This window comes from Pezoporus occidentalis, unplaced genomic scaffold (assembly GCF_034315485.1).
Source record: "Pezoporus occidentalis ecotype Australia unplaced genomic scaffold, CSIRO_AGI_Poc_V1 ctg57, whole genome shotgun sequence".
NCBI classification, from domain to species: domain Eukaryota; kingdom Metazoa; phylum Chordata; class Aves; order Psittaciformes; family Psittacidae; genus Pezoporus; species Pezoporus occidentalis.
The window spans coordinates 3,176,402-3,204,236 of NW_026915910.1; the positions used below are offsets into that span (position 1 = coordinate 3,176,402).

The following is a 27,835-nucleotide window of genomic DNA, read 5'->3' on the forward strand; positions in this document are numbered from 1 at the left end:
TCCTGCCAGATGGATCACATTCTTGAGAAAGAAGAGCACTGCCTTCACAGCTGAATATCTAACGCTACAGGCAATTTTCAGGCTTTTCCTGGGTTTGCATGCTATCAAAACTGTTCCCAAATCCCTTAGACACCTAAATGAAGCCAGCTCTAACCTTGGTTGATAAAGCATTGGCAGCTGCACAGTAAGATTTTCTGAATTTATCTGTACAGAGGAATATGGTTGCACATCTTGCACCAATCCAGAAAACTCCACTGAGATTTTCATCAGCATTGGGCCACGAAAAATTACTATTCAAACCAACAGGGTAAATCAAGTAAAACATTTAAGTGTGGGAGAATATGAAATTTATTTACTACCACGCTAAATTGAAAGAGGGAAAGATGAGTAAAAATGAAAATATTCTTTTTTTTTTTTAATCACAGACCTTTACCTTTTCTTTTCTGTCCTATATTTTGTAATGAAAGAAGGAAAAGTGATGATAAACTTTACTTTTGCTTTTTTACTCTACGGAAAGCAACAGCCAAGTCAAAAGCCAAACTGTTTTCAAGACACTACTTTTATCTCGTTTTGTTGAAACACATCAAACTAGAAAGTAGTGCAGGCCATCTATGAAATGTCTTTCTTTTCACCTTTTTACTAAACACATCAAAGGAATAAAAATCTGATCAGCCCTAGAAAAGAACATGATCGAACAGGACAATTGCTTTGTCTTTCAGGAAAAGACAAAAAATTATGGATAGGTTTATATATAAATATATATGCAGTAACCAAAACCTCAAATTCAAATACACCTGAGCTTTGCAGAAGTTTGTATATTCATTCAATCTTTGTAGCTTAGGCTCATCTGTAACATAAATATTTGCAAATAGACAGAATACTTCCTCTTTAATCTTGTCTAGTGATCTGTCTGTTTGCCTGGGTTTTTCCTAGAGATGGCCTCAGATCATGATATCTGAGGGCTGCACGGCTAAATTAAGGCGAGATCATACCCAGCTTCACAGGGGCCTTTACTTTCTCTTGTTTGCCACAAGCATTTGTTTCATTTTAATTCATTGGGATGAAAGGCAGAGCAGCCACATAGCCTGGCTCAGCCTCCATTGGTCCTGTACTTGGCCCACCTTTGGGAAAATACCTGATTTTGTCTGATGGTTATTTGCTCTATGGGCAGGCTGTGGCTGAGATGCACAAAATGGCTCTGTGAGAGCTGTGAGTCTTCTTTCCTGTGGCTCTTCCAGAGCACCAAGTACATCCCAACCTTCATCTCCCACATTTGGTGCCTCTTGCAGGCCAGGCAGCATCTGAGGGTACCGCACCAGCTACTCTTCAGGTCACACAGTATTGGAGGGGCAAGTCTTGGATTCATGCCCAAGAGCTCTTTTCCCCATCCACAACGAGGATTGTTTGAGGTTTCCCACTTTCAATGCCACCTTTAGGCAAGCTGCTGCAGCTTGGCAATAGGGAAAAAAAGATGGTGAAATGTCAGGATTTGTGTGTGCCTGGATAATTGCTGCAAATTAGCTTGGCCCATTTATGCCCTTGAAGAACCCCAGGCACCACTGGCAAGTAAAACAGATACACCTCAGCTAAGTGCCTTTGGTTCACATTCTCTCAGAGGACAAATCACAGATGAGGCTGTTCAGACCAAGTGCTACTTAGACAAGTACCCTGCATTGTATTTTGAACAATTTATCACAGCCCTTACCTGTGTCAGTAATTACAATTACCCCTGAGATTTAGTGCCCCGGAAAGAGCTCTAACTTAACAGAGCTGTGCCTTGCAGTGTGAATGGAGAGAAACTGGATTTTTTTTTTTTCCAGAGTTTTATTGTGTTCTTTCATGTCTGTGTGCCCCCACATTGCTCAGGGGGCTTTTGTCACCTCCTTGAGCATTTTCTCATGGGTAGCTTCTCACCACTTCAGATTATCCACATTGTCTACGTGAGACCTCACTGACTGCTACCAGTGCTCATGTGGTTAATGTGTGACAGGAGGGGAGCAAGCACATCTGAAAGGAATGCAAGAAATATAAACAATTTTATTAATGAGACCACAAAGCTATTTGTTTAATATATGCATCCATTTACAAGGAGCAAATAAACAAACAAAAAAACCCACCAAGCCACCGGGGAGACGTGATTGGTGTCAGAGAGCACAGCAAACTGGCACAGATCATGTGGGTAGGTTTGGGTAGAGTCCCTTTCTTCTGCCATGGGCTGTGCCTTGCTGACATCGACCCCTACAAGCCGGGTGAGTGGGTGCAGAGCCTGGCACTAAGGAGGTGGGGTTCCACGTACATCCTGCTGTGGTGCCAGTGATGATGCCAGCTGTGTCAGGGCTCGGGCAATGATGGAGAGATGGCTGTTCATCGTCCGCAGCTCTGCCAGGATGTCACTCACATTTGCCGATGCCTGCTCGGAGCTTGGGGGCATGGCATGTGCAGCTGGTGGAGAAGAAGTACCCCCTGGAGCCCTTTCTCCTACAGGTGCTACCTGGGGACTTCCATCATGGGCAGGGTGTGGGGGTGTGCTGCTGCAGTGCTTCATACCTTCCAGGGAGCCTGTTCTTGCGGGTGGCTGGTCTTCCTCCTTCCCTTGAATGGTGGCGAGTGTTGCAGAGGCAAGGAAGGGCAGCCAGTTGATGAGGTGGGTGGCACTGCCAGATGAGACTACTGGCAAAAAAAGTCCAGGGTGCAGGGGTGGAGTAGAGGTGGGTGGTGCAGGAAGAGAAGGGAGGACAGGGTGAACTGTAGCAGCAGAAGCTGATGTTGATGGTGCAATAGGAGGCAGTTTGGGATGTAAGGCTGCAACACAGGCAGGTAATGGTGGGGAAAATGATGCAGTACCAGTGTCAGAGGAAGAGGAGGGTGACGTTGCAGCTGTGAAAGGCCCAGGGTCTTCAGAGGTTGCTGGTGAAGTGGCAGCAGGTGGTGCATCAGGTGTGCAAGGGTCTGAGTCTGCAAGGAAGACACATCATGAGCCTTGATTTACATGTGTACTTACATACACAGACTGTTGCTTGGTGTCACTTCAGTGGGATGAGGCCTTTTTATGAAAAGTGGAATTTCATCAGCTGGTCGTGGTACACTACAATTAGTGTAGGACAATTAGAATCTGTAGGCCAATTAGAAAAGCATAGACATACTCAAAGACAAGACCCCACTGTAGGCAAACATGCAACTTAACATTATAAATCTAAATTATCTTTCTACTCTCATTCTTTGTAAAGCCTGTGGACAGGCTTTAACATTTTCTGCTTGACATCTACATTTTTCTGGTTGATGTCTCATACGTATGCATTAACTAGTGAATTACCTATGGTGTTTTCCTGTCCAGTCATGGAATGATGGTAATGTTCTAACTGACTCAGATCTCCCAGGGAGATGTGAGGGCTGGACTGCTGCTGCTGGAGCCAACATTAATTGCTACTTCATAGAGGGTCTCATCCAATGTGATCTCATCCAATGTCCATTAAAGTCATTAAAAACATGCTTGCTTGGACTGAGTCCAACATATGCAGTGTAGGATGATAGAGCAGCCTCTGGGGGAAACACAAAGACTTGTAGAGCCACATTATGGCCCAAAGCGCTCTACCCACTGTGCCCAGTTGGTAAACTCTGTGTCGTAAGGATGGTTCTATCCTTACAATAATTCCAAAAGCCAGAAATATTATGGGAAATGTTAGTCTTTCAACAGCCTCGAGTAGCTGCGTAAGTGGAAATACCATGCCACGCTGTAGATCTTTATTTTAGCATTGGGAACACATTATACAGAAGGTGATGAGATGCTACAGGAATGGTCAGAGTAAGACAGATGGATTTTAAAACTACTTCTGCTGCAATTGAATGCAAGTTTTAAGGCACTGCTGTGGATACAAAGACACAAATTAATTGATTTATCTAGGTTAAGACAACCTAAAGAAAGCCAAGCATGGAGGTGTTAATACCTTACTATTATTATTTCTGGCATCTAAAAAATCTGATGTGAGAAATTCGTTTTTATCACTGGCTGGTTTGTTATTCAGATAGCAAACTGAAACTGTGAGTCAAAATCAAATTAAGGTTTTTCCCTGTCATTTGTAATTCCAGACCAATTGGACATGCAGCCAACGTAAGTCCATCTTGGGACCACCATGTTTTTCCTAACTAAACACACATGGAGGGGATTATGACACAAAATTCAGCATGCACTCATGTCCCTGAGACGTTTATGGAAAGTTACTGCAGGATTCCTTGAAACTGTTTCCTTCCTTTGTGTACTGGATTTTTTCCCAGCACAAAGTCCCTGCCTACACAGGAGCTCAACCCTGTTCACCAGAGGTGGGCTGAGGATGCTGGATGTTGAGTTTCCAATGTGTTATTGATTGGGCTTTGCTTTTCAAAACAAAAACAAAAAATAAAGCACAGTTCAAATACAGGTTCCACTTCCATCCAAACCACCAAAGTTTGCAAAGGGTGAGATGAAAGGTTCAGGTTTGGCTCAACCGTAGTGTTAACCAGAACAGTGTTTATGGTCCATATATAGCATAGCTAATCCCTGTCCACACTGGCCAAACAAACCAAGTTAAATGTAATATTCTTCCATGCATTGGAGAGCAGAGGAAGCTTGACAAACCTTAAGGTAATCTGGTTTAGCATCTGACAAATAAGTGTCACAAGTGATTCTTAAATGAATTAAAGAGGAATTTGAGTTAAAATACAAAGAGTAGTAACTAATATAGACAGAAATAGAGACCAAAAATCTGGTCACCAAAGGCTGCAATTTACCCAAACAGCATGGCTTCCCTATCAGAAGCCACGGTTTTGTCATCCCCTAATCCCCCTTGTAGATTTATTTATTCCATGAAGCCTTTTAAACACATCTTGTTCAGCTTGATCAGGCTCCCATACTTCCATCTAAGACATTCCACATGGGCATCTGGGCACCCATACAGGCATATCCAGGACATGCGGAAGCTGTTGCACGGCTCACATCAATGGCTGGGTATGTGCACAGCTAACGTCGTGCAGCCCATGCACCCAGAGCGAATGCCTGCCTGTATGGGGTCTGATCCAACTGCTCAGTATCCAAACACACAAACTGATGATGAAAACTGAAGAATCACAGCATCACTGAGGTTGGAAGGGACTTCTGGAGACTGTCTAGTCACAACCCCTGCCCAAAGCAGTGTCAGCTAGGGTCAATAATTTTTTTTTATTGGGAAAAATTGCTAGGGCATATTTGAAAGAAGCCCAAGAATACGGAACTCCTAAGCATGGAGCATGATAAGCTACTACAGTTGCTTATCATATACAACATGATGGTTCTACTTATTTCCTTCCTCTCTAGATTTGCTTGGTTTATCTGAATGTCCCAGCTCACCACAACTCTAGTGCTTGCTTTTTCTGAGCAGCCCCAGCAGAAAGAATGTCTTAACTGGAGCATCCAGGTACACACATTCCTTTGGGGTGTTAGATCTGCACATAGACAGAGCTGTAGCTAAGTGGAGTTGGATGGATGACTGCAGAGAAGAGAGATGTTGAAGACACCTTGTCTTCAAGTGGCCTTCCCTAAACATATCAACCCACCTGTGCATGGTCACTCGGCATGCTCCACTACACCCAGCTTTGAGAAGATGGGTAGGTACTATGGCACACTCCCACATGCAAAGACAGTCTGATCAACGCAGGCTTGTAGCTTAGAAGAAAAGTTATTTCACCAGTTAAGGAAGTTAATCCTGGACTCAGAAAACCTGCTTTGAGATCCACTTCATCTGAACAACTGAATTGTAAGTGCCCAGTGAAAAAATTCCAGGAAACCACCTGAATTTTCTATGTTGCATGTAGAGGGAAAGCCCCCAAAGAGAAGGTTTGGACACATAGGCTGTCTCTCTCTGAGCAGCCTCAGAGCCACTTTTTTCTACTGAGCACATAGGGAGCTTGGCCTCATTCTTCAGGAGCACTGGTTTACTGAGATGGGATTCAGATCACCTTTAGATTTAACAGTCTACAGTATAGGTGTCTGTATCTTATCTAATTCCCTTACCTTTCTTCACAGTCAGTGGATTAAATAGGTGTAGCATCATCTCCTTATTGCTAGAATGAGAAATACTTGTCCTCATCTCTTTGCTGGGAATAACGAATGATAACTAACTTGGACGTGGGTGTCATTCACTGAAAATGCCTCCATTTTAAAAGAGAACTCCTACACCAGGTACATAAAAATAAGATGGGTGCCCATCTTAGAAAGAGTGGATGTCTGACATTCACTTACCCTCCTGATCTACTAGGGATCTCTCAAAGAGAAAACAATTACAGGTTTTTTGAGTCACCTATTTGGAGGTAATAGAGAATACTTCTGCACTGCCACCTCTGAGAGGACCTTGGGGTGTCAAGAGCTCACAGGACTGTAAATAGGCCAGCTGATACAGTAATGAGAGAGAGCAGAGAAGCACCTCCAGGAGAGGATTTCCTGGTACTTGTCCTGCCCATGATGATGGATATTACCAAAAGATTAATAGGCTGCCCTGTGAGAATGGAGAAACTAAAGTTATTTTAAATGCATCCATCTGTATGAGAGGAGCATGCATTTAACTTTTCAGGCAGTCTTGGTTATTTTAACTGCTTTTGTTTTAGTACTGATTTAATCTGCCTTGCCACCAAATTGCTGCAAACTCTGATTTCTTAGTCTTTTGTTAGCTAACAAAGGAAAGGTCTGTGGAGAAGAAACCTTGAGGGAAAAACATTCTTGCACATTGCATGGGATTCAGTTTATCTAACATTAGCCACTCAGCTGGCATATAGCACAAGGCAGTCACCCTGGCTCCAGCCAAGAAAGCAGAACCTCTGGAGACAAGCCATCACAAGCTATCAGGTCCCTAAGAAGGGTGGGAGGATCATGCTCTAGCATGTCACCCCCCTCCCAGCACTTCTTGTAAGATGAAGTCAACTATCTTAGATGGGCTGACGAACTTTTAAATGGATGAAGTTAGGTGAGCTGGATTTCCCACTTTACATATATAGATGTAGCAAGTAATTTCCTATCAAGTCAGAATAGTAGACAGTAGTGCCGCCTCTGCGTTCCGTGGAAGGCATAAAATCATGGAGATAAGGTTTAAGGTGCAAGAGAGTAGAAACTTAGGCCGCTAGAGTGCTTCAAGAAATGAGCTGGTGCTTCAGAAGGTGATAATCTTCCAAGTGAGTCAGCACTTAGCAAACAACCAATTTCAGTGATAAGGGTATTAAGATGTTGAAATGAGTAATGCAGTCCCTCTTTGCTGACAAAGTAACCTGAAGGAGGCCTTTGTGCATTGTCCTTTCTGCTCGGGGTTATGAAGCTGCTCTAAAGCTAGCAGCATCTGCACGTATGCCTGTGAGACCCAGTGCGTGCACGCACTCCCACTTCATGTTGCAGCTGCTTCCCAGGAAACCCTAAATTTACGCCTGCCTCCTCTTTCTGGTGAGAAGTGAAACTGAAGTCTTAACAGCTTGTGGTAAATGAAAGTCCAACAGCAACATCTCCATAAGTGAGGGCAGCACTGCTTTTGCATGGACAAAGTATGTATTTGGAAGTTGAAGCTGAAGCCATCCCTTCTGCACTGCTCAGGTTTGATTCAGATACAGAGTGGCATTGCTTCCCACTGCTGGGCTGCGTCAATCCTAGAGGGGTTTCAATCTCTAAATCAAGTTTAGAAGGGGTCAATGTACTGCACTGGACATAAAGACTACTAGAATAGCAAAAGCATCAATGTGAGAGCTCCAGGATCAATGTTTGTCTAATGTGTGATATCAGAACCTGACTTTGGTTCTAGAGGTTGTGTCTGGCATGATTTTTTTCTTGTTGTATGAATTCAAACTATCTCTGAACACTCACTTGCTTTTGAGTGAAACTTAGAAAATTCATAAAAACATTAGGCAGGCTTATTGTTAATTATTTTTAGATAAAGCAAATCCCATTTAGATCCTAGGAGTCCACTCCTCTCTGCATACATGGATATATCCATATATTAAGATGCTGCAATCTTTAATGACAGAAGTGGTTTCATGTAATTAAATATGATCACTCGAGCTTAGAAGTTTTGAACAAAGTATTAATTTGAACAAGTGTATTAATAAATCACAGTGTTCAAAATCAGCGCTATTCCTTCAGTTTGCAAATTCAATATCACCCCTTGCTCCCACAATAAAACACTTAAAAAAAAAAAAAAAAGGATTTTGGAACTAATTGTAAGTTACCAGAACCATGCTGTAATGCATTGTGTGGCAAAGTCTGTCCCAGAGTCCAAGACATTTCCCCAAAATACCCCAATTCTCTCTCTGTGCTGTCAAATTACTGCTTGAGTCATTTCAGCAAGACTCCTTTCCTCTGGTCTTTTACTTTTTAAGCAACCCAATAACAATCTGCAAGCTACTCTACAAATTCTAATTCTTTTAAAAGTTTTTCTGTCTTCATAAACTTGTGCATCTCTTCAGAATATTTTTCCTTTTTTTTCTTTATTATCATGTTTTTATTGTGGTCTGTTTTGGGGCCTGTTTCTCTTCTTCCAGGTACAATACACCAGGCCTCTCTGGACTGGGCTTTATGTGACTAATCACATTATGACTCCTGTGGAGTGGTGCTCTTTCAAAATTTCTTGAGTAATAGTCTGTTATGAGTACATACTTATTCCCATGTCATGCGAACAAATTTGTTCTCACAGTTTGTCGTGGGCCATCTGCTTTTTCATCTTTGTCCCTGGCTTAAATTCAGTAGGATTTTATTCACTTCCTGACAAAATGTGCATTTTTACACTCATTTGGGACCAGATTTTCCAAGAACCTGAAGTCCTTCTTTGATGCCTATGGGACAAAGCCAGACTTTTTGAAGTACGCTGCAGCTCCCGCTATTTTCTAACAAAGAAGAGTCCCTGAGGATGCCCTGACATCTCAGTGTGGAGAAGGAATGGGAAAAGAGGAGGTAGGCACATTGGAGAGGTAATACTGTTGGGCAGCAGGCAATTCCTCATGACAGTATTCATTGCCTAACACATTTTTCCCGCTGTGCTCAAAGCACAGCACAGACGAGTCTCACACTGGCTGCACTTTATGGGGGCCGGACTGAAACACATGAAAAACTAAATGCCTTGACAGAAGTCCATTATGCAGCCAGGAGCAGAGACCCGTTTCATCTTCCCCATCAACTAACATTGCCAATGCATCCCTCTTTTGGCTCCTTTACCCTGCCCCTCAACTAATGCATCTTCTTAAATTGGGGAAGCCTTCTTTCCCTTCCCTTTGCAGCACAGAAATAAGGCACAGCAGAAAAAACTGTTATGTTTAAGGAGACTTCCAGCCCAATCCTCCCTATGGCCATGCACGAACATCTTCTCCAGCCACATGTGCTCCCTTCCCAGCAACTTGCTGAGGATGGAGAAGTGGCTGGGGAGACTAAAATAAGACTGACAGCTACTTCTAGAGAACTAAAAGAAACAGTAAGAAGAAGAAAGCACTATAACTGATCCAACCACTTTGTCCATTTTGTCTTGTCAATGGTCAGTAGATGCTGCCTCAAAGGAAGCTATCAAAAAGTCTTCAATAACAGTTACACCACAGTCTGTTATAGGAAATTTTCCCAGTGTTCCATTAATGAATCAGGGTTTTGGACCAGGACAAACGTTTACACTGTCGATGATCACCTTTTACACAATACAGGTCAACAAATTTGATTTAAGATCAGGCTCAACAACTGTATGGGCTACAACTGCGAGCAGAGCTGGTGCTTAATTACCTCTTTGAATCTGGCCATTAGCTACACCAAAAGGTTTTTCCTGTCTTGAAGCAGATATCCTTTCCAACATGTTTAATTTTTCTGAGAGTCTTGTTTTCTTTCCTTAATAAGTACTATTGTGTTTCTAACTGTCCTTATTATGGTCTTAGTAGCCTTGTAAACATCCCATCCATTTTTAATTTCTTTCTTTTTTTATTTTTCTTCTTCTTTTCCTTTTCCTTGTTCTTTGGCAGTGTTTTTGGCCTCAATTAATTCCTGTAGCAATGATTTTCTCAGGTTAATTTTGCATTGTGTGAGGAAGTTTTTCCATTTACACAGCACATTTTTTATACCAACCAGCCAGATAGCATTGTCTCTAAAACAGCATCTGTTTCTACTCTTTTTACCTTTCTCAATAGCATTTTGTGCCTCACATGTTCCTAGAATAAGCCTACGATCACATGAAATCCAGCAGGTTCTAAGGCATACAAAAGAAAGGATGTATACTTTTAGCCCAAAGGATGGGCCAATGAGGAACATTATAGAAATAAATCCTGAAGTTCCAGATGTTTTGGAGGTTTTTTCTTTGCTGCTTTGAGATTAGTTTAATTTCTTTACATATACACTCTGGAGATTTCAAAACAGATTCAGATGTTAATCAACCAAATGTACTTATATTAACCTGTTCTGTTTTTCCAGGAAAAACACGAGACACACCATGCAATATTATGGTTTTAGTAGCCAGTGAGTCAAGTCTGGAAATTCAGTACACATGAGTCAATGAGATTTCAGGTTCCTACAGAGTGTCCAGCAAGGACATTGCCAGCAATGAACAAGCCTCTGTTGCCTGGGCTGATTAATGAAACAAATTACATGCAGGCTGGGTTACCCTGAGGCTTTGCCATATTATGCTTTAAATGGAATTGTCCCTCTCAAAGGCTTGTCACATCAGTGTTCCCCTCTGAAACACAGTAACTGTACCTTTTCCTCGGTATTTACCCCCTGATTGCCCCAGCCCAAGGCTTCTGCTAAGCCTTAGAGTCTAATGTAAGAATTTTATACCATAACAGACCAATGGTCCAGCAGTCCTCATCTTGTGCCATTGCTCGAGCTCTGAAAACTCACCACAGAGTGGAAGAGACAACAAAAAAGAGTGCAGGAAGTCTCTTCTCCTATCTTGAGCAGAACCGAGGCTGCTTGATGGGCAACGTTTGGGTGAAAGAGGGAGATGCTGAGTAGAAGGACATGATGAGACACAGCACATCTCTGCAAGATTAGCATGGCTGATGCACCGCCTAAGAGTCTGCAGCCCAAAACCTTAGAAGCTAAAAGTGGATGCTTTGACTGTACTATAAAGGGTCCCTGTGTGAGCTGAAGTTGACAAGGGAATGATCTTGCCTTAAGTATGCAAGAAAAGTAGGAACTAACTCATGGAATTCATTAAATTTTCACGTTTCCCAGCATGTTTCACTCCCAGAGGCATAGTGCCATTTTTAGGAAAATAATCTTGTAACAAAAATCCCCTGAAACTGCACAGCTTGAGGTGCTTTTTCTCAGCTTCATACACTGAGGAACCACACAGGCTATATCTTTCCTACAGAATTAATCTGGGTGGGAGACAGCCATACATGAAGACCTGAGTTATACCCGTCTGGACATGAATTATTTCCCTGAATGGCCCTACTGCATCTTTGCTATTTGTGTGCTTTCCTGAGTGTCTCATGAGAGTCGAAGTGGAGGAGGCCTATCTCATAAATTTTGTACGTAGATACCCTGGGATTCTTTCCTAATCTCTTGTGTCAGATGTGGGAGAACTTGTTTACTCCAAGGAAAGGCTTTTGGGAAAGTCCTGAAAGATTCAACTCACCTGTGATCAAAACTGGGTCCTCATTGCAAAGCGGGTCAGTGCCAGCCTGTGGCCAGACAGGACCCAGGCTGTTTATCCCTTTCTCAGAGCTTCTTACCTAGAATGGAACCACCTCCCAGGCATGAATGAAGTTTTTAACACGTGTGGATTCAGTGCCTGGAGATGTATCTTTCATCTTAGCTGTCGTTTCAGCTGCTAGATATGCCCAGGCAATCATGGCAGTCATCATGGAAACGCTGTCTTCAAAAAGACATTTTGTCTCCAATAACATTTTCATTTTACACCCAAGTCTAGCCAGAGGTGAATTCTTTTGTTTAATGAAGAGTCACAGCTCCTTTGGAACAACATGTTCTCCTGTAAGCTGGGTGAGCCGCTGGTTTTATTGAAGAACAGTCCTGCAGACCAAGACAATGCTGTACTTCACTACCCTTTTTGAATTGCCACTCTGTCATTTCCCCAGAGGAACATGATCAGCCGACCACTAAACTCTGCTTTAAGATCTTATGCCCGATCTAAATGAGACAGAATGAAGCCCTGGAGAGATTTCAATCCTTGCTTTGTTGAAACAACATTGCTTTGTTTGGAATGTATTTGCCTTTGTACTGGGGAATGAAAATGCAACCCAGTGCCCAGTTTTGAAATACATAAATACAGTGCTTTTAGTAATGTAGCATATATAAAGAGATCCACAGCATATGCTTTTTCTTACACTCCCCTTTTTCTTGGAGATCTTCAGTTTTGAAGCCTTCAAGCCTTGAGCCTAGTGACAGCTCAGAGGAGGAGGAACATATAATTTCTGTGTTACAGGCTGGCACAGTGATCCAGTTAGGAAATCTGTAGCATTTCACATGAAATGAAACCCAGACCTGTGCTTGGAACAGTGGACTCAGCCTTCCCCTATATCCAGTTCAATTACAGAAGCCATGATCCCCACTCACAGCTGAAGTCAGTGGTCATCACTGCTTGGCTCCCAGCTCTCTTTCTTGCTTTACTTCAATACCCTTAGATTATGCATTTAATCTAGGGATATATTCCACCATCTTTTCATACTATGTTTGAATCCTGAGCTGGCAACAGCTGGACAACTGAAAGAATTGGACTATTTCCTACCCTTTCTCGCAAATTCCCTGTTCTTTCAATGCATCTTGGGGCAGAGATTCCGTGAATCCAGGTCCTTGCTTTTCCATTAACTCTGTATGGCACGACGCCTTTAGCAGATATGTACCAGCAGTCAGAGAATTTGGGGTGTGATGAACATGAGAAGGATGGAAGAACCACCCTAGGTGCTCCCCAGTCCCTCGTCCCTCCACCTAACCACTCTTCCCACCACATGTCCTCCTGAATAACTAACTGGAGGAGACATTCTCCCACTTGGAGAGCAAACAGAACACGTCAGCCCTGCATAAACAGAGGTACTCTTGTCTCTCTGCCTGAGCCTGTGTCCTTTGATCATCACGGGTACCAACTCCCATCTGATATTTTGGGCTGTGCAGGGTGGGCTTGGAAGCTCACTGGGTGGAGGGAGACACCTCGGCAGGGCACGAAGGAGTGATTCAGCCACTCCTCACTCTGAGTCAATATTTACCCAGCGGCTCTGGGCTTGAAGGAGGGATGGTCTGTCTTTGGGATCGCATTCCCACCCTCCTGAGCAAAGTAGCTGGAGCCATGAGAGCAAGAGGGTGCTAGCGGCCTTCTCCTGGGAGCATCCCCTCTCTTTTTTAGGCTGCATTTTGGATGCAAATGGGCACGCTGTGGCTGTGTCTCTTTTTCTTGTTTTTTTTCTAATTGTAGTCTGGAGTTTTCCTTAATGGGACAGAGAAGTCTTTGAGACTGGAAATGTGCTCTTCTCTTTGTTTCTGGTAAGACATAACACTGTCCTCATGGGACCGCACTCCAACAGGGAAATTTTAGTTCTGCCTGGCTCAACTTCTTGCTGGCCTGTGGTCTGATTGCTATTTGTCACTGGGACTGCAAGCACTGAGGAACAGAGCCTGCCCTCACTGCGGCTGCTCTAGTAGACTGGAGCCCTGAATTTGGCTGGGCTTCCCAAGCATTCCATGAGGCAAATAGTAACACCAATTTCAGACGGACACTGTATTCCTTGCTTACATTCCTAAAGGGCTGTGTTGTGCTGCTTTTGCCTTGTTCTCCACATTAAACATATTGCTAGATTTCACCCCAGGGGTTGTTGTGTCCTGCTGGTAGATGATTATATTCCTCTGTTTGAGACACTGAAGATGAAAGAGCGCTTTGAGATCCCTTTTGACAGATGGAGATATCCTTCTGGCCCAGTCCCTGATACGATTTTGTGTCCCATCCTACAGATTCTGGTCTCATATATACCAGTGTTAACCAGGAATAATTCCACTGGCATCAGTGTCATTATACCAGGGTAATCATGGGAGAAGGAGAAGAAATAGGCCTGCAGGGATTTTTTTTGTTTTGTTTTGTTTTGGGGGGGAACCATGCTGACTGCAAAACCACAGCAAGATTATTTTTAAATGAGAAAAATTTCTTTAAGACAGATCAGCCTCTTAAAAAGAGAGACAAATGGAATAAAATGATGCAGTTCAGAAAGTCCTGCAGTATTTGGGAAATGGATCAGTTTGCTGCAAAACGCGGAGTAATTACCCAAATCCAAGAGAGTTGCAAAAAGAGAAAGACCCAGAAAATGAAGTTGCTTATGAATTACATTATCAAAAGTTCTCATAGCACAAGAGATGAGATCTTACAAGCAAGTTTATTCTCAGCTTATGCATGGAAAACTATAAACCTCAGTAAGAACCACTGAGTAAACCTGAGAAAAGAAAATGACTGTGCCTGGAAATGTTTAGGAGATTATATTTGTCAATTCATGAAATGAGAGGCCACCGTTTGCAGCTCGATGCACAACACAGATGTACACAGGCTAAGTCCAAAGAAGGAGACTTTTTCTTTTTTCTTCTCAGTAAGAGGAATGCAGGGAAATTTTGTTCTGTGTTTCATCTGCAGCTGATTCTTTTCTTTCATAAAACACGGTGATTATTGAGAAGAGAAAGTTTGCTCTGCGTGGCTGGGCGAGGGGTCACAATTACTCACATGACCAGGTTCCCGTTTGCCTTTAAGTTTGTTGATTTTGCTGACAAGCCTTTACCACTTGGTTTCTTAGTTGTGTCAGCAGCTTTCCCAACAGTGCAGTGATGCTTTTTGTGTTACACTGTGCAAACAGGAGAGCAGCTCAAGCCAAAAAATACACAGCGAGATTGTACTCCCAACTGTAAGCAACATCATCTTTTGCCTAAGTTTGGATCCAGCCTCATGGTTTGGACTCATCTCTAATAGAAATACACAGGTATCTATCTCCAATGACACATTTTAAAGGAAAAAGGAAGTTTTTTAAGGACACAATACATGCACCTTGTCAGGGAAAGCTCCTCCCTATGCCAAGTTTTCTTAGAAGAGCCACTTTCTTTAAGTACAGGACTGCCTTAAACAGGGCAGGGAGGGGGATTCTGGCAGCATCAGGAATCTTCAGCATACCAAAAGGAAGAAATACCAAAGGGGCAGCTGCCTTGTAAAAAGGAGGGCTGCTTGATTAACTTTATGGAAAGAAACAGAGCTGTAAAAAGACAGCATTTTGTCTTTAACAAGGACTGCAAATTGGGAACCTAGCCAACTGGGTAGTCTGCGCTAGCCCAGGACTATTAGGAGACCAAGGTCAGAAGGAGCTCAGACGCCAACAGGAATGCAAGGAGAGACAGGCTGGCGAAGCCACGATGTGGAAGAGCTGAGGTACAGCTGCTGACGTCCATAAATGACTAAATGAGCAAACTCATGCAGGATCTCAGCTTAGAAGGGAAGGAAAAAAACCCCAAACAACAAAACCCCACTAGATATCCATCTACAGCTCTGTTGCATAGACATAATGGTGCCATCACAGAGAAAGGGAGCCCACTTGAGGATGACATTGCCACTTAGTCTCTCTGGGCATTAGGAAAATGGTTATGCCTTCAGAAATGGCTACAAGAACCCCAAATCATCCCTGCATAGCTTGCACTACAGCTAACGTTTCAATACAAAAGCAGCAGAGGTTTGGAATAAAATACACTCTGTAGGATGTCAGATTGAGCTACTGCACTTGGCCAGTCCCTGTGACATTATAATTAGAGATGGGGCTTGAATCAAAGATCCAAATGTGGAGCAGTGCTTTGAGTCAGCCAAGACGCGTGCACCAACACTGTCATTATCCTGAATTTTGTCATTTATAACAGAATTGAAGCACTGCAATCTTCAGGACATTCAAAATTTGGGTTGAGAGAAAACCCCAAATTTGGTATTTATCGCTGCTCTCCAAAGCCCAAAGTCTGTGAAGTGCTTAAATACATAGCTGGGAGACATGGAATTTTGGGAGCTGCGCTTGTGAAAAAAGCTGCCTGAAGTTGAGCTTTCCAGCATAGAGATAGACCTCAATTTTTTGGATACTCCCCAAAAAAAAGGAAAAAGAAGTAAATAATTTTAGCTCCATGTCTATCTCAGACTACTGTGCCTCTGATGAGAGAAGAAAAGTGAATTTGTCACAGAAAAAACAGCCCAGCAAATAAAAATCTCAAAGGAGAAAGTGATTAAAGTGATTTAAAATATGTAACCACACCATGACAGCTGCCAGTGAAACCTAGCACTTTGGGGTAAGATCTGCTAGTCCTGCTGAGCACCCCATGTAGCTTGCTTTCCTAGGCTGCTGGAGTATTCCCTGCACTTGAGCAGCTTGAGTTAAAAGTGCGATGTGAAATGTCATGGTTCAAACGAACTCCTTGCCGATGCACTGTGTGTCAGCATGGAAAGTATATATTGTAGCAGAAATGGCTGGAGAGTAATGCACAAAGTAATGCCCTTGATCTTAGAGGAGTACAGCAGCATGGATTAATTTAGTATGCCAGGCACAGACGGTCAAGGGTTGTAGAACCCCTCTTGCTTGCCAAGGGAGCATTAGTAATCAATACCGTTTTGAACACTCAATCCATGGCAAGGCCTATTTTGGGAGACCAAAAGTCCAGTGCAATGCCAAGTGTCTATAAAGACCCCAGCAAGCCCATTATGAAAGTTTATACTCTTGCTGCAGGTCATTTCTTTTCACCCCCAAACTTCCTGATGCACTGTAAGGACAGCCACTCTTGGAAAAACAAGAAGTCTTACTACCTGTTTGTCCAGAAGCTGTTCCATTAAAGGCCAGATTATCCTGAACAGGTGAGAAAGCACTTAACTTCTGCTTAAATTCACAGTTTTGTCTCTTTCTTATATGTATCCTGTGCAGACACTGTATGAAAAGAGCTATTCTAAAAAACATGGCCTGAAAAAATATACCCTACAGCCGTCACATAATTTTAATTCCTTTCTTTATCAATAGAGGCAAACCCCTCAAACTTCCCAGATGCTTACTGCACGTATAGCAAATCTTTGAGGCTGATCCTTCTTAGCTCAATTGGGAGCAAAAACATTTGGGCCCTGCACCTCTTTATCGTGAATTTTGCTTCCTCCCATGAGCCCTCAACTCCAAGTGTTTTGTGGACAAGTTTGCAAGAACAGTTTTACTAACTTTTGCCAATGTATCATCTGCACAAGAGATAAGGAGTGCATGCATTACCTCTTCCAGTGCTGAATTAGATTCATTTAGCAAAGTTGAAATCAACCTAAATGTCTAATAAGATGTATAGAAAGATAGGATTTTATCCACTGTGCACTAGGAGTGGAACCAGACCCTAAAGTAGCAAATTTAAGAAAAAACTATGAGATATGTTGATCAAAGGTGGACCTGTACTTTTATTTTAGCAACAATAACCCGAAACAGTGGTGCTTCAAGGTTGTGGGGACTAGGTTCTTCACTTCCTAATGCTGTTGATATTCCTTACAAGTATACCATAATCTGCTGATAGATAAATAGCCCCGGGGCCATACCCTGCCATCAATTACACTTCCAAGTCTGAAAAATGCGCTAGCAACTCAGAAAGGTCAAATTCAGTCAAGAGTCAATGAGACTGAGAACAGAATTTGGCTTAGAGATGTAAGCGAAGCATTTCCCTGACACATACAACACGGTACATTTCCCAGGATTCATTCTTCCTACAGAAGGAATGTGTGTTTTCATGGTTTTGAAGATGAATTAGGTTACATTTTTTTCCTGATGGGCAAATACAGGAAGCTCATCTCCCTGTGATGGCTCGGCTGTATCATCTATAGATGAAAAACCTCTATGATCTGCTGATGACAGTCTTACCTCACTATAACAGAATCTCCTGCCCACCTGGAGAATATTTAACTATGATATATGATGATGATAATTTTATTTCACAGGAGAAATTTTATGTAGTGTCCATTTCTTCTGGGAGAAATAGTTAGGCTGACAGGTGGAAAATCTTGAGCTGTTGAACACTTCAGTGGTTAAAAGGCAGGTAAAAAGTGAGTCAGGAGCTCTGATTTTAATTCCTGGATGTCTAATTGATTTGGTTGTATGGACTTGGGTATCTCCTTTGGAGCCAGAGTCCTTAAGCCACTAAGAGCTTTGAATAAGAATTCCTGTTGGCTTCACAATTTTGCTGTCTCCTAAATTTTCCCTCCCAAATACAGTAAGGGTAATTCCTCCCTCCCACTGACAGAGCAATTCTTAACTCCATGTTTGCAAAACTCATTGTAAGTTTTGGATAAAAGGTGTTAGAGGAACACAAAACAGATTTGACACCTTTTTTATACAGAGGGCTTTTGAGGTTTCCTGTGATTGTCCACATATTTGAAGATTAGTTAGCTTTTCAAATGGATTATGCAAAGTGAAAGCCTGAAACAACAGAAGGTTGGGATCAGTGACCCAGAAGGTCCTTCCAGTCTTGTGTTCCTGGAGGCTTTTCTAAGTCATACCAAGGACGTTAAAGACTACTTGTGTGGTCTGAACTTAACACCTTCAATACATACACCCCATTGAATTTTTTTGTAGCATCCATTTAACGGGAGAGCTAGGACCTCTGTGGAAAGGTAAGAGAAAGCACATGCCACAACAGTGACAGAGCACCACACAAACTAGCTGACAGCTCAGGAAACTGAAGTGGTCATGCATGTCAAGAAACACCTTAACAGGCACAGCTTCATCTCTCTGGCCTTGAGATCCCACCTCTAGAAGCATCACTTGTGTTATCACTGCCCGTTCCGTCCTGGACCTCCCTTTTGAAAGCCAACAGCTAGTAACAGTTATGACGGTGATTTTCTGGTGTAGACGCCTGTCCATATGAAACTCATCTGGAATCACCAACCTTATTTTCTTGTGGCAATTTACCATCTTACCATATGGTAATGTTTTCGGTAATGTTTTGGGCTGGATTAAAATTAGTGATGCAGTGATGTAAGATGCTTTGATCATGCTCTTAGCTATACTATACCTAGCTGGAAAATAGGTAGTGGTGTTGTTACCTAGTGTTGGAACAGGTAGGTGTTAAAGATGAATTCAGATAGGCTCGCATTCCCCCACCTCCAAGCCTATCCCATCCGTGGAAACCAACAGTTTCTGATGTTAAAATGTGCTTTGGCAGCCAAAATGTCAACCACATGCCACCTCTGAGAAGGCCACAATTCAGTGGTTGCACATCAGACCAATCAATCTGTATTTATAAGGTGCTTTGATATACGAGATGAAAAGACACTATATAAATGCCCCATTCATTTAGCTTACATACAGTAGCAGCAAACATAAAAATCATGACCCACAGGGTTAGAAAGGTGTATTCCTGTTTATTAATTGAAGACCACATAAAGAATGCTTGGTTAAAGTGTTCCATTTGCAGTGGACATTTCAGTGCTGGTCCCGCGAATGAAAATAATACTGGAAATTTGCATGGGCAAATGGCATAAACATCAAGTTTGCACAACCAAAACCAAAATTCTCCTTAAAACTGCAGAAAAAACTTTTTATATGGGAGTATTCCTTGTTCCCTACACACCAATGGGAAGTGAGGCAAACAGTCCTTTGCCAGATCAAGACTACAGTGAAATAATTACACTAGCAAAAAAGAATTTTACTGACCATCAGCTACTCTGCAACTTAGTATGTGTCACACTTAACCACCTATGGGTTCACTGTACATCTGTTTCCCCTCTTTTATGCATATAACTGAGTCTTTGGATTTCTAGACCTGTATTCCTCACTTCTGTCTCTGTGTATCTTTGAGATACATGACCCTCTCGGTTTATTTGGAAAGCTACGTTAAATAAAACCTTTTCTGTCTGTCATCTCAGTAGTCAAGTGCTGAGTCGATACCCATTCACAGTGCCTGGGAGCATGCAGTGCCTTTCATATATCATAACCATAAAAATAAATAAATTACAAAGCAGAAAGGAGATAAGGCACAGGTTTAGGCTGCCTTTTGAAGATTTATTAAAACAAACTGGTATTTCTTATAATGTGCATGTAACCAGAATACATAATTGACAATGATAATCATTAACAGGTACTAATGTTATTTCAGAACAGAGGACGGAATGAGACAGACTAAACCTCCATGAATGCAGTAGAGGAAATCCAAACTGCGATAATTAAATGCAAATAAAGCCTGGGGGCAAAAATTCCTGGTCTTTCTAAGATAAGAGAAATGTATTCCTACCATCTATACTTCATTTATTTCTCTTGAAGACTCTAATTTGTTTTTAAGCTAATAGATCAAACATTCTTGTCACAGTTCCTACAACTGTCTCAAATATGTGAGAAGTACCCGCCAGGCGAGGACCACCAGCAATTTTTATGATTTCTTTACACTACAAATATTTGGCAGAACTGAAATCACCCAATAAAATAAACCTGTGGATTCATCTGCAGTTTTAGACTCTCTCCAAGTATTTTTTGGACTCCTTCCCAAAATAATTGATGCTCATGATATTCCAATATCAAATGAAAATATGTCCTAATTTTCATGTCTCACTACCACCATCTGTTATTAAAGAGAAAGTAATTTTTTTCCTAATGGATCAGGTGGCTTGGAGACACCCATGTGGTCATGAGTGAACCGTTGGTCCAACAGTGCTTTGGGTCTTTCATGCAGTTAGGTTGGTGGGATTAGGACATAATGCAAAGGCAGAACCATGGAGCAGTGGTGGTGGAATGTTGATTCTTTCAGTACCAGCATCGTCTGTCAGCTGGTGCTCAAAGAGCCAGCAGCAATGCAACATGGGTGTCCCCATCTCTCCAGAGGAAAAGAAGCTTGAATTTGATTATGTGCAAGAATGGCTTTAGGGAAAGGTTCAGGATCCTCTTTGGAAATGCCTTTGGCAAAATGAATAAATAAAAGAATACATGTTTGAAAAGTCTTTCCAGCTCTAGTGACATTACAGAGGTCTTCAGTGAAAGCAAATCATCAGTACACAAATGTTGCAGACACTTCTGTGAAGTTCAGATCAACTAGCTGGTACTTCAGGAAGTCAATAGCTGAGTTTTACATACATTCAGCTCTTCTTAATATTACACCCATGCATTTATAATACTGAAGTCTTTCTCCTCCAAACCAAAGATGAATTAATTTATAAATCACGCAAACCTTCTGCCTCTGTCATTGCATTTGCAACCTAACTACATCACCATTTATTCACCCCACCAAGGCATACCAGAGAGCCATTCCTAAAGAGCTGACACTGCTCTTCCCCATTCCTGCAGATGTTTTTCTCTCTAGAGGTCTTGAGCTGCACAATTTCAGCAAGTGCTTCTTGCAATATGCCTTTTAAATCTTACAAACCACTGTAAAATCTGGTGCACGGCGTCAATTTTACATATGTTTTCCAGCAGAAAGGAGCATGGCTTTTGTTTCCACCAGCCTCCTGGCTGTACAGTGCCTTGTGGGTATTAATTTTTAGGGTTATCACCCACTCTGATTTAGGTAAAGCACCCTAATTTTATGAGACCTGTCTCACACCTTGTTAGACTAGCTGGCAGGCTGGTTAATATTGACTAGATGGCAGAAGAAAAACCTCTTTATTAGTACAATGCTGAATTCAAACATTGCTATTGCCCATGGATTGAAATGGTATCCTTTCTGATATAGCCACGTTGCTCCACAGCATTCACATGAAGTCAAGAGAATGGGCAAGTTGAGCTACTCAGAAATTTCTCGTTTTGCTTTTTTTTCCTTTTTAAGGAAAAGCTTGATTTTCCTGAAATGGTTCCATTTTCCCTAGGGATAGATCAAGGAAAGTGTTCAGCTTGGGGTCAATGTGAGATGAAAATTGTTCAGGTCAGGTCTAAGCAAATTAAAATTATTGTAGGTCAAGCCAGCCTGACATGAATCTGCTTTAGCTGGAGTTACATATACATGCTGAGATATGCATATCTGTTGTGAAGAAATGGAGATTCACTCCAGCAAGACAGCCCAGCCAGCAAGAAACAACCAGAAGAAAATAACTTTCAAGAGGTGAATGGAGAACAACTGAAAATACTGCTATTTAAAAACAGCCCAAACAAACAAAGTATTTCAAAATATTTCCCACATTCACAATAAAAGATTTTACTACAAGGATCTCATTCTACTGCAAGTTTCCAACAGTTCAGTTTGGGATCCAGATTACAGATGAAAATAACTGTTTAAAGGCAGGACACAAATCCAAATCTTTGTTCTAGTGACACATCTACTCACAGATATAAAACTGTTTTGTTAACTGGCAGGGAATACTGGATCATGGTGGAATTTCCTGTGTTTCATATCCCACATATATACTATCGTTTCTATATCACAGAGGGGAAACTGGGATTGCATGAGCACTGCTACATGGGCAAGAACATTGGAGGGTCTCTAGTTATTAAAACTAAACATCTACCAAAAAAAACCTCCCTCTGAGGTAAGCTGTCTTCCAGGACAAGACCGCAAAGGCACCACATGAAACTATGAAGTGGAAAACTGAAAAACAGAGAAGAAAGGAAGGACACGGTTCTTCACAAAATATGCATTGAATCTGCACGATCATCTTGTTCTGCAAGATGCACAAGTTTGCATGAGGTCAAAAAATGATCAGATGTTGGCAGCTTCTGTAGACAGGGGATGAAGAAGAGGAGGGATGTTTTCTGAAGCCAGGGTGTTCTTCAGTATCCTCTTTGGATGATAAAAGATCCCTTCAGTAAGTGAAAGAACTGGCTGGATGGCCACATAAAAAGAGTTGTGGTCAATGGCTCAGTGTCGAGCTGGAGACCAGTAATGCTGGGGGGAAGGAATGTCATTCAGAGGGACCTCGACACACTTGTGAGGTGGGCTGATGCCAACCTTATGAAGTTTAACCATGCCAAGTGCAAGGTCCTATACCTGGGTCGAAGCAATCCCAGGCACAGCTACAGGTTGGGCAGAGAAGAGATTCAGAGCAGCCCTGTGGAGAAGGACTTGGGGGTGTTGGTCGATGAGAAAATGAACATGAGCAGGCACTGTGCTCTTGCAGCCCAGAAAGCCAACCGTATCCTGGGCTGCATCAAAAGGAGCGTGACCAGCAGGTCACATGAAGGAGGTGATCCTGCGCCTCCACTCTGCTCTTGTGAGACCTCACCTGGAGTATTGTGTGCAGTTCTGGTGTCCTCAACGGAAAAAGGACATGGAACTGTTGGAACAAGTCCACAGAAGGGCCACGAGGATGATCAGGGGACTGGAGCACCTCCTGTATGAAGACAGGCTGAGGAAGTTGGGGCTGTTCAGCCTGGAGAAGAGAAGGCTGTGTGGAGACCTCATGGCAGCCTTCCAGTATCTGAAGGGGGGCTATAGGGATGTTGGAGAGGGACTCTTCATTAGGGACTGTAGTGACAGGACAAGGGGTAACGGGTTATAACTTAAACAGGGGAAGTTTAGATTGGATATAAGAAGGAAATTCTTTCCTGTTAGGGTGGTGAGGCACTGGAATGGGTTGCCAGGGAGGTTGTGAATGCTCCATCCCTGGCAGCGTTCAAGGCCAGGTTGGACGAAGCCTTTGGTGGCATGCTTTAGTGTGAGGTGTCCCTGCCCATGGCAGGGGGGTTGGAACTTGATGATCTTAAGGTCCTTTCCAACCCTAACTATTCTATGATTCTATGGTTCTATGGCTGTCTGTGACCCCTGCCTCTCTATATCTGCCCAGTATCTGTGAAGTCTCTGCATTCTTGACCCAGGTTGCTGGCAGCCCACTGAGTCTTTCTTGTTCACCTGTGACACATTTCAGCTTCCACTCTTGATCTTTTCTTAGAGGTCCATAGATGGCTACAGAGGGCTAGAAGATGGATATACTGTGGCCTGGGAAGCAAACCTTCTGCAGACACCAGTGTACATTTGCCTGCAATACGGAAGTGATGACCAAAACAGTCTCTTTTAAATTTATATTTCTATTCTCATGATCCCACAAACGCAGTATTATTTACAGAGGTCATCACCAGGACAGTACTTGCTGCAAAAGGGCCCTTCCCAGTCCTGGCTAAATGCTGAAGAGCCTATTACTTAGGGTTTGCTCTTCCTCATGAAAAAAGTATCTCTGTTCCCTTAACTGCTCTCTACACAAGCTATGTTTTCCTCTCCATGTGACTACAACAATATATAACAGAAGTTGACTCTCCACTTTATGCAAAAGCAAATGGGCTTTATGGTATTATTCTCAGGTATGACAGGACAGTGTAGAAACACAAAGATCTGAAGAAAGCTAAGATGTACAGAAAGGGGCAAGATAGCTAAGTTTCCTGCAGGTTCAGTGCAAAGCAGCTTACACATTCAGGCAAAACAACTTCACAGTTATTCTACTCAAATTTCAGTGTCAGCAGCAAGACAGATTACTCTCCACAACTCAAAAATTGCAGATAGAGACACCTCCACCAGCCACCCAACAGGTCCAGCTCACCGATCTGCAGATTGAACTGAACAGACAAAACCTGGTAAGTGGGAGCTGTGTCTCATACCCTCTACAAGGATCCAGTAACCCACTCACCATCGGGTTAAGCTCCTGTTGAACATGAGCAGAGCTCCTTACAAGTTGTGCAACACAATGGAAAATTGAGACCATACCATAGATGAGGACATACGAGTTACGTGGTTTGCCTGAGGCCACACAGTGAGTCAGTGGCTAAATTATAAACTTGGGAGTCCCTGGCTCCAAGTCACTTATTCAATCTATGCTGCCTCTAAGGCATATTACATTGAGGGTATTGTATGGAAATGACATTAACTTTAAAGAGCAGTGTACAGTAGAAGCAGGCGAAATAAGTGGGCTTTATTGTGGGCTGGAATTTTTTGTTTTTGTTTTTGTTTTTAAAGCATGAAAAAAGTGACATGAGCAGTTTTGCAAGCATACAGTGTAAATTAATTTTGCACAATTGGATTTCGAAACCCCCCTCCTGGATTAAAAACCTAAACACCAAGTTTCAGGCCATAATGGACCCTTCTTTTCCACTCTTCTTTTTGTCTTCTTTTTTTTTTTCTTTCTCTGGCAATACTGTTAACCCCTGAAAACAGAGGTTTAATATGGAAATGCTGACAGCTCCTTAAGCAGAGCATCACATTTGCAACACTGTAATTATGCCTACTTCAAAATGCTCCAAAGAAAACAACATTTTCTTGTTCAAACAAATCTTGAATGGTTTTAGCCCCAGAATTAAATCATTCAGACCAAAAAGGACTGTGTTAAGCATGCTGATCCAGGGCTGTACCAAGGAGATGTGGAAAGAGATAAATGCAAATTGATTTTACAATATTTACATAATTAGATCCACATCTCTGCTTTTCTCTATCGAATGAGTAAAGACCGGATTAACCTTATTATTATTATGTTTATTTGATTGACTTAGGAATTCCATCTGGATGAAAGAGAGTCTAGATGTCTTTCTGCATGCATGCTCAGCGTGAAGCCAATCAACATGACTCTCTAAGTAACAAATTTGGTTTATGTCATCTATCAGCAAGATCCTGTAATACTAGATATAGATTTAGTTCAATGGGCAACTGCTTCTTAAAGACCATGCAGTTTAGAGGATTCCATCCTGCATTTTTATGTCCCCACAGAAAATTACTTGTCAGATTTTCCACTCTTGTGGAGAGGGTTTTAAGTAAATGTGTGGTGCATAAAGCGTGGATGGCACATTTAAATGATAATGCAGTTTGGTGTAGGATGTTTGCTTATGTTGCAAGACTTTCTTGCAGCACATTTCTGCAATGAAAAAAAGGCAAAGATATGCATAGGTACAGGATTTCTCTGCCAGTGGTGAGAATAAGAGAAAAGGCAAAGATTTCTTCCACTGCTCATAATGTTTAATTTTGATTTTTATGACTGTTTCATGCAAATTATCCTTCCTAACAATATTTACTATATCCCCACTCAGTGTAAGTAATGTCAGATGAAAAAAAAAAAGGAATTTGGTGTCAATCTCATTGCACTTGAATAGGGAAGTACAATATTATGGGCCAGATAGGAGAAGTCTCTGCAAATAGATTGTTACTTCCTCTGAAAATTTTTCACCAGCTAATTAAAAACCACCATCAGGAACCTTTTCCTGGTAGTTACCCTCACTTTCCGAAGAAGGATAAGACAGTGGGCTGAGGCTGGGATAGTTGGGCTTATTTCTCAGCTTTACATAACTAAGACAAAGCCATCTCCATACTAGACAACAAAAATATTCTTTTTTTTTTCTCTCTTTTGTATCAGTCATGTTTACTTGAGTTGCCATCATTTACAGGCAGAGTCTTCTGACTATATATAACACCCAGTTCCGACTGCTCAATGGTACTCAGAAGCATGCAGTTAATCCAAAGAGAAGGCCATTTGATCCGACCAACACCATTTCTACCACCAAAGTGGCCATTTTGTAACTGTGAATGGACATCTTGTGAATGTTTCTATTTTATCTGATTTCCCATTCCTTGCTGTAATAAGCATATTGGAATTTGACATCAGGCTGCAATCTGAAACAGTTACGTTACATGAGACTCTGCATGTTATCTCATTTGTGAGCTCCCTTTACCACACAGACTTGCTTTTGACTTCCTCCCGTGCACTAATACAACAGACTCCAACTCACACACTTTGCTTTTCTGTTGGGAAAACATTGTGTAACCTACAACACTCACACAGCAAAGCTTCCCCCACAGGGAAGGAAGCCTCCAGCTAAACAAAAGCTTTGATATTAAGACCACAGCAATGTGTAAGCCCATAATAATACACTTGGACTGCAGCTCTGCTTTAGGGAAACAACAAAACAAAACACTCTTAATGAAGCTATTGGCTTGGAGGAGGTACCAAGTCCAAAATGATTTTGACTCCATATGGAATTTATATGGAATGCAACATGCAATAAAACACCAGCACACCCAGATGTGGATGTTCCCCAGCTGTCTGTCTGCCGCTTTGATGGCAAGCTACAAAGACCCTTCCCTATGCAGTCATCTCCACAGGAAGCAAGAGGTGACTCCATTGCACTTGTGTATCAAAAGAGTAGTGGAAAGGAAATTTTAGGAACATAAATGTTCCACTCAGATTCTAGTTTCTGTGTGTTCAAAACAGAGGGCTCTGAGTATCTCAGATGCTTCTCAGACTCAACAATGGGTCACACAGCCCTAAGGAAAGAAAACGCTTGGGAAGCATTGCCTCTGTGTCCCCAGGGCTTCTGCTTGGAGCACTCGATGCAGATGTTATTTTTCCGTGCAGCTGTTGGGGGCAGTAGACAATCAATCCTGGGTTTCTGTGACCTGTATGATCCTGGGTGTGGATCATATACAAGTTATACATATACATATTTGCAAGCCACTTTGACATGTCTGTCAATTTAGGGGAAATGTAAGTCCTGCCTTGAGAACTGTCAATTTAGGGGAAATGTAAGTCCTGCCTTGAGAACTGTCCATTTAGGGGAAATGTAAGTCCTGCCTTGAGAACTGTCCATTTAGGGGAAATGTAAGCCCTGCCTTGAGAACTGTGTATTTCGGTGATCCTTCGAGATATGTGGTCCAGATCAGGGCCAAATTTAGCAGAATTTATGACTGCAATATGATTTTGCAAATGCCAATTGATTTTGGCCAGAATTTTTCCATTTTCAGGCCATGAGTATCCTTATTTTCTATGTGGCTGCTGAATTTTGAAACAAGTTCCAGGGAATGAGTTAAGTCCCAGAGTCAGGGAAACAGATTTGCTTTGGACACAGGCAGGAGGCAGACTGCAGGCAGGTATAAGCAAGACAGAATCTGGGAGGTTATTTTTACACTAATGGCTACCAAAGATTACTTTTAATGCCCAAAATCCGCTCTCTGCAGCCCTAAGACATACTG

At 42.2% G+C, this 27,835-nt stretch overlaps 1 protein-coding gene across 5 annotated transcripts in view; it reads right to left on the reverse strand.

Moving 5' to 3' along the window:
• Positions 1-2,017: 2,017 nt before the first annotated feature.
• Positions 2,018-27,835, reverse strand: part of RUNX2 (RUNX family transcription factor 2) — a 224,477-nt gene continuing 198,659 nt past the window's right edge. For all 5 annotated transcript variants that reach the window (XM_062638491.1, XM_062638496.1, XM_062638494.1 and 2 more), the window contains one exon: positions 2,018-2,955. In XM_062638491.1, coding sequence (XP_062494475.1) covers positions 2,273-2,955 — 683 coding nt within the window. In that variant the 3' untranslated portion in view covers positions 2,018-2,272. The remainder of the gene's footprint in view (positions 2,956-27,835) is intronic.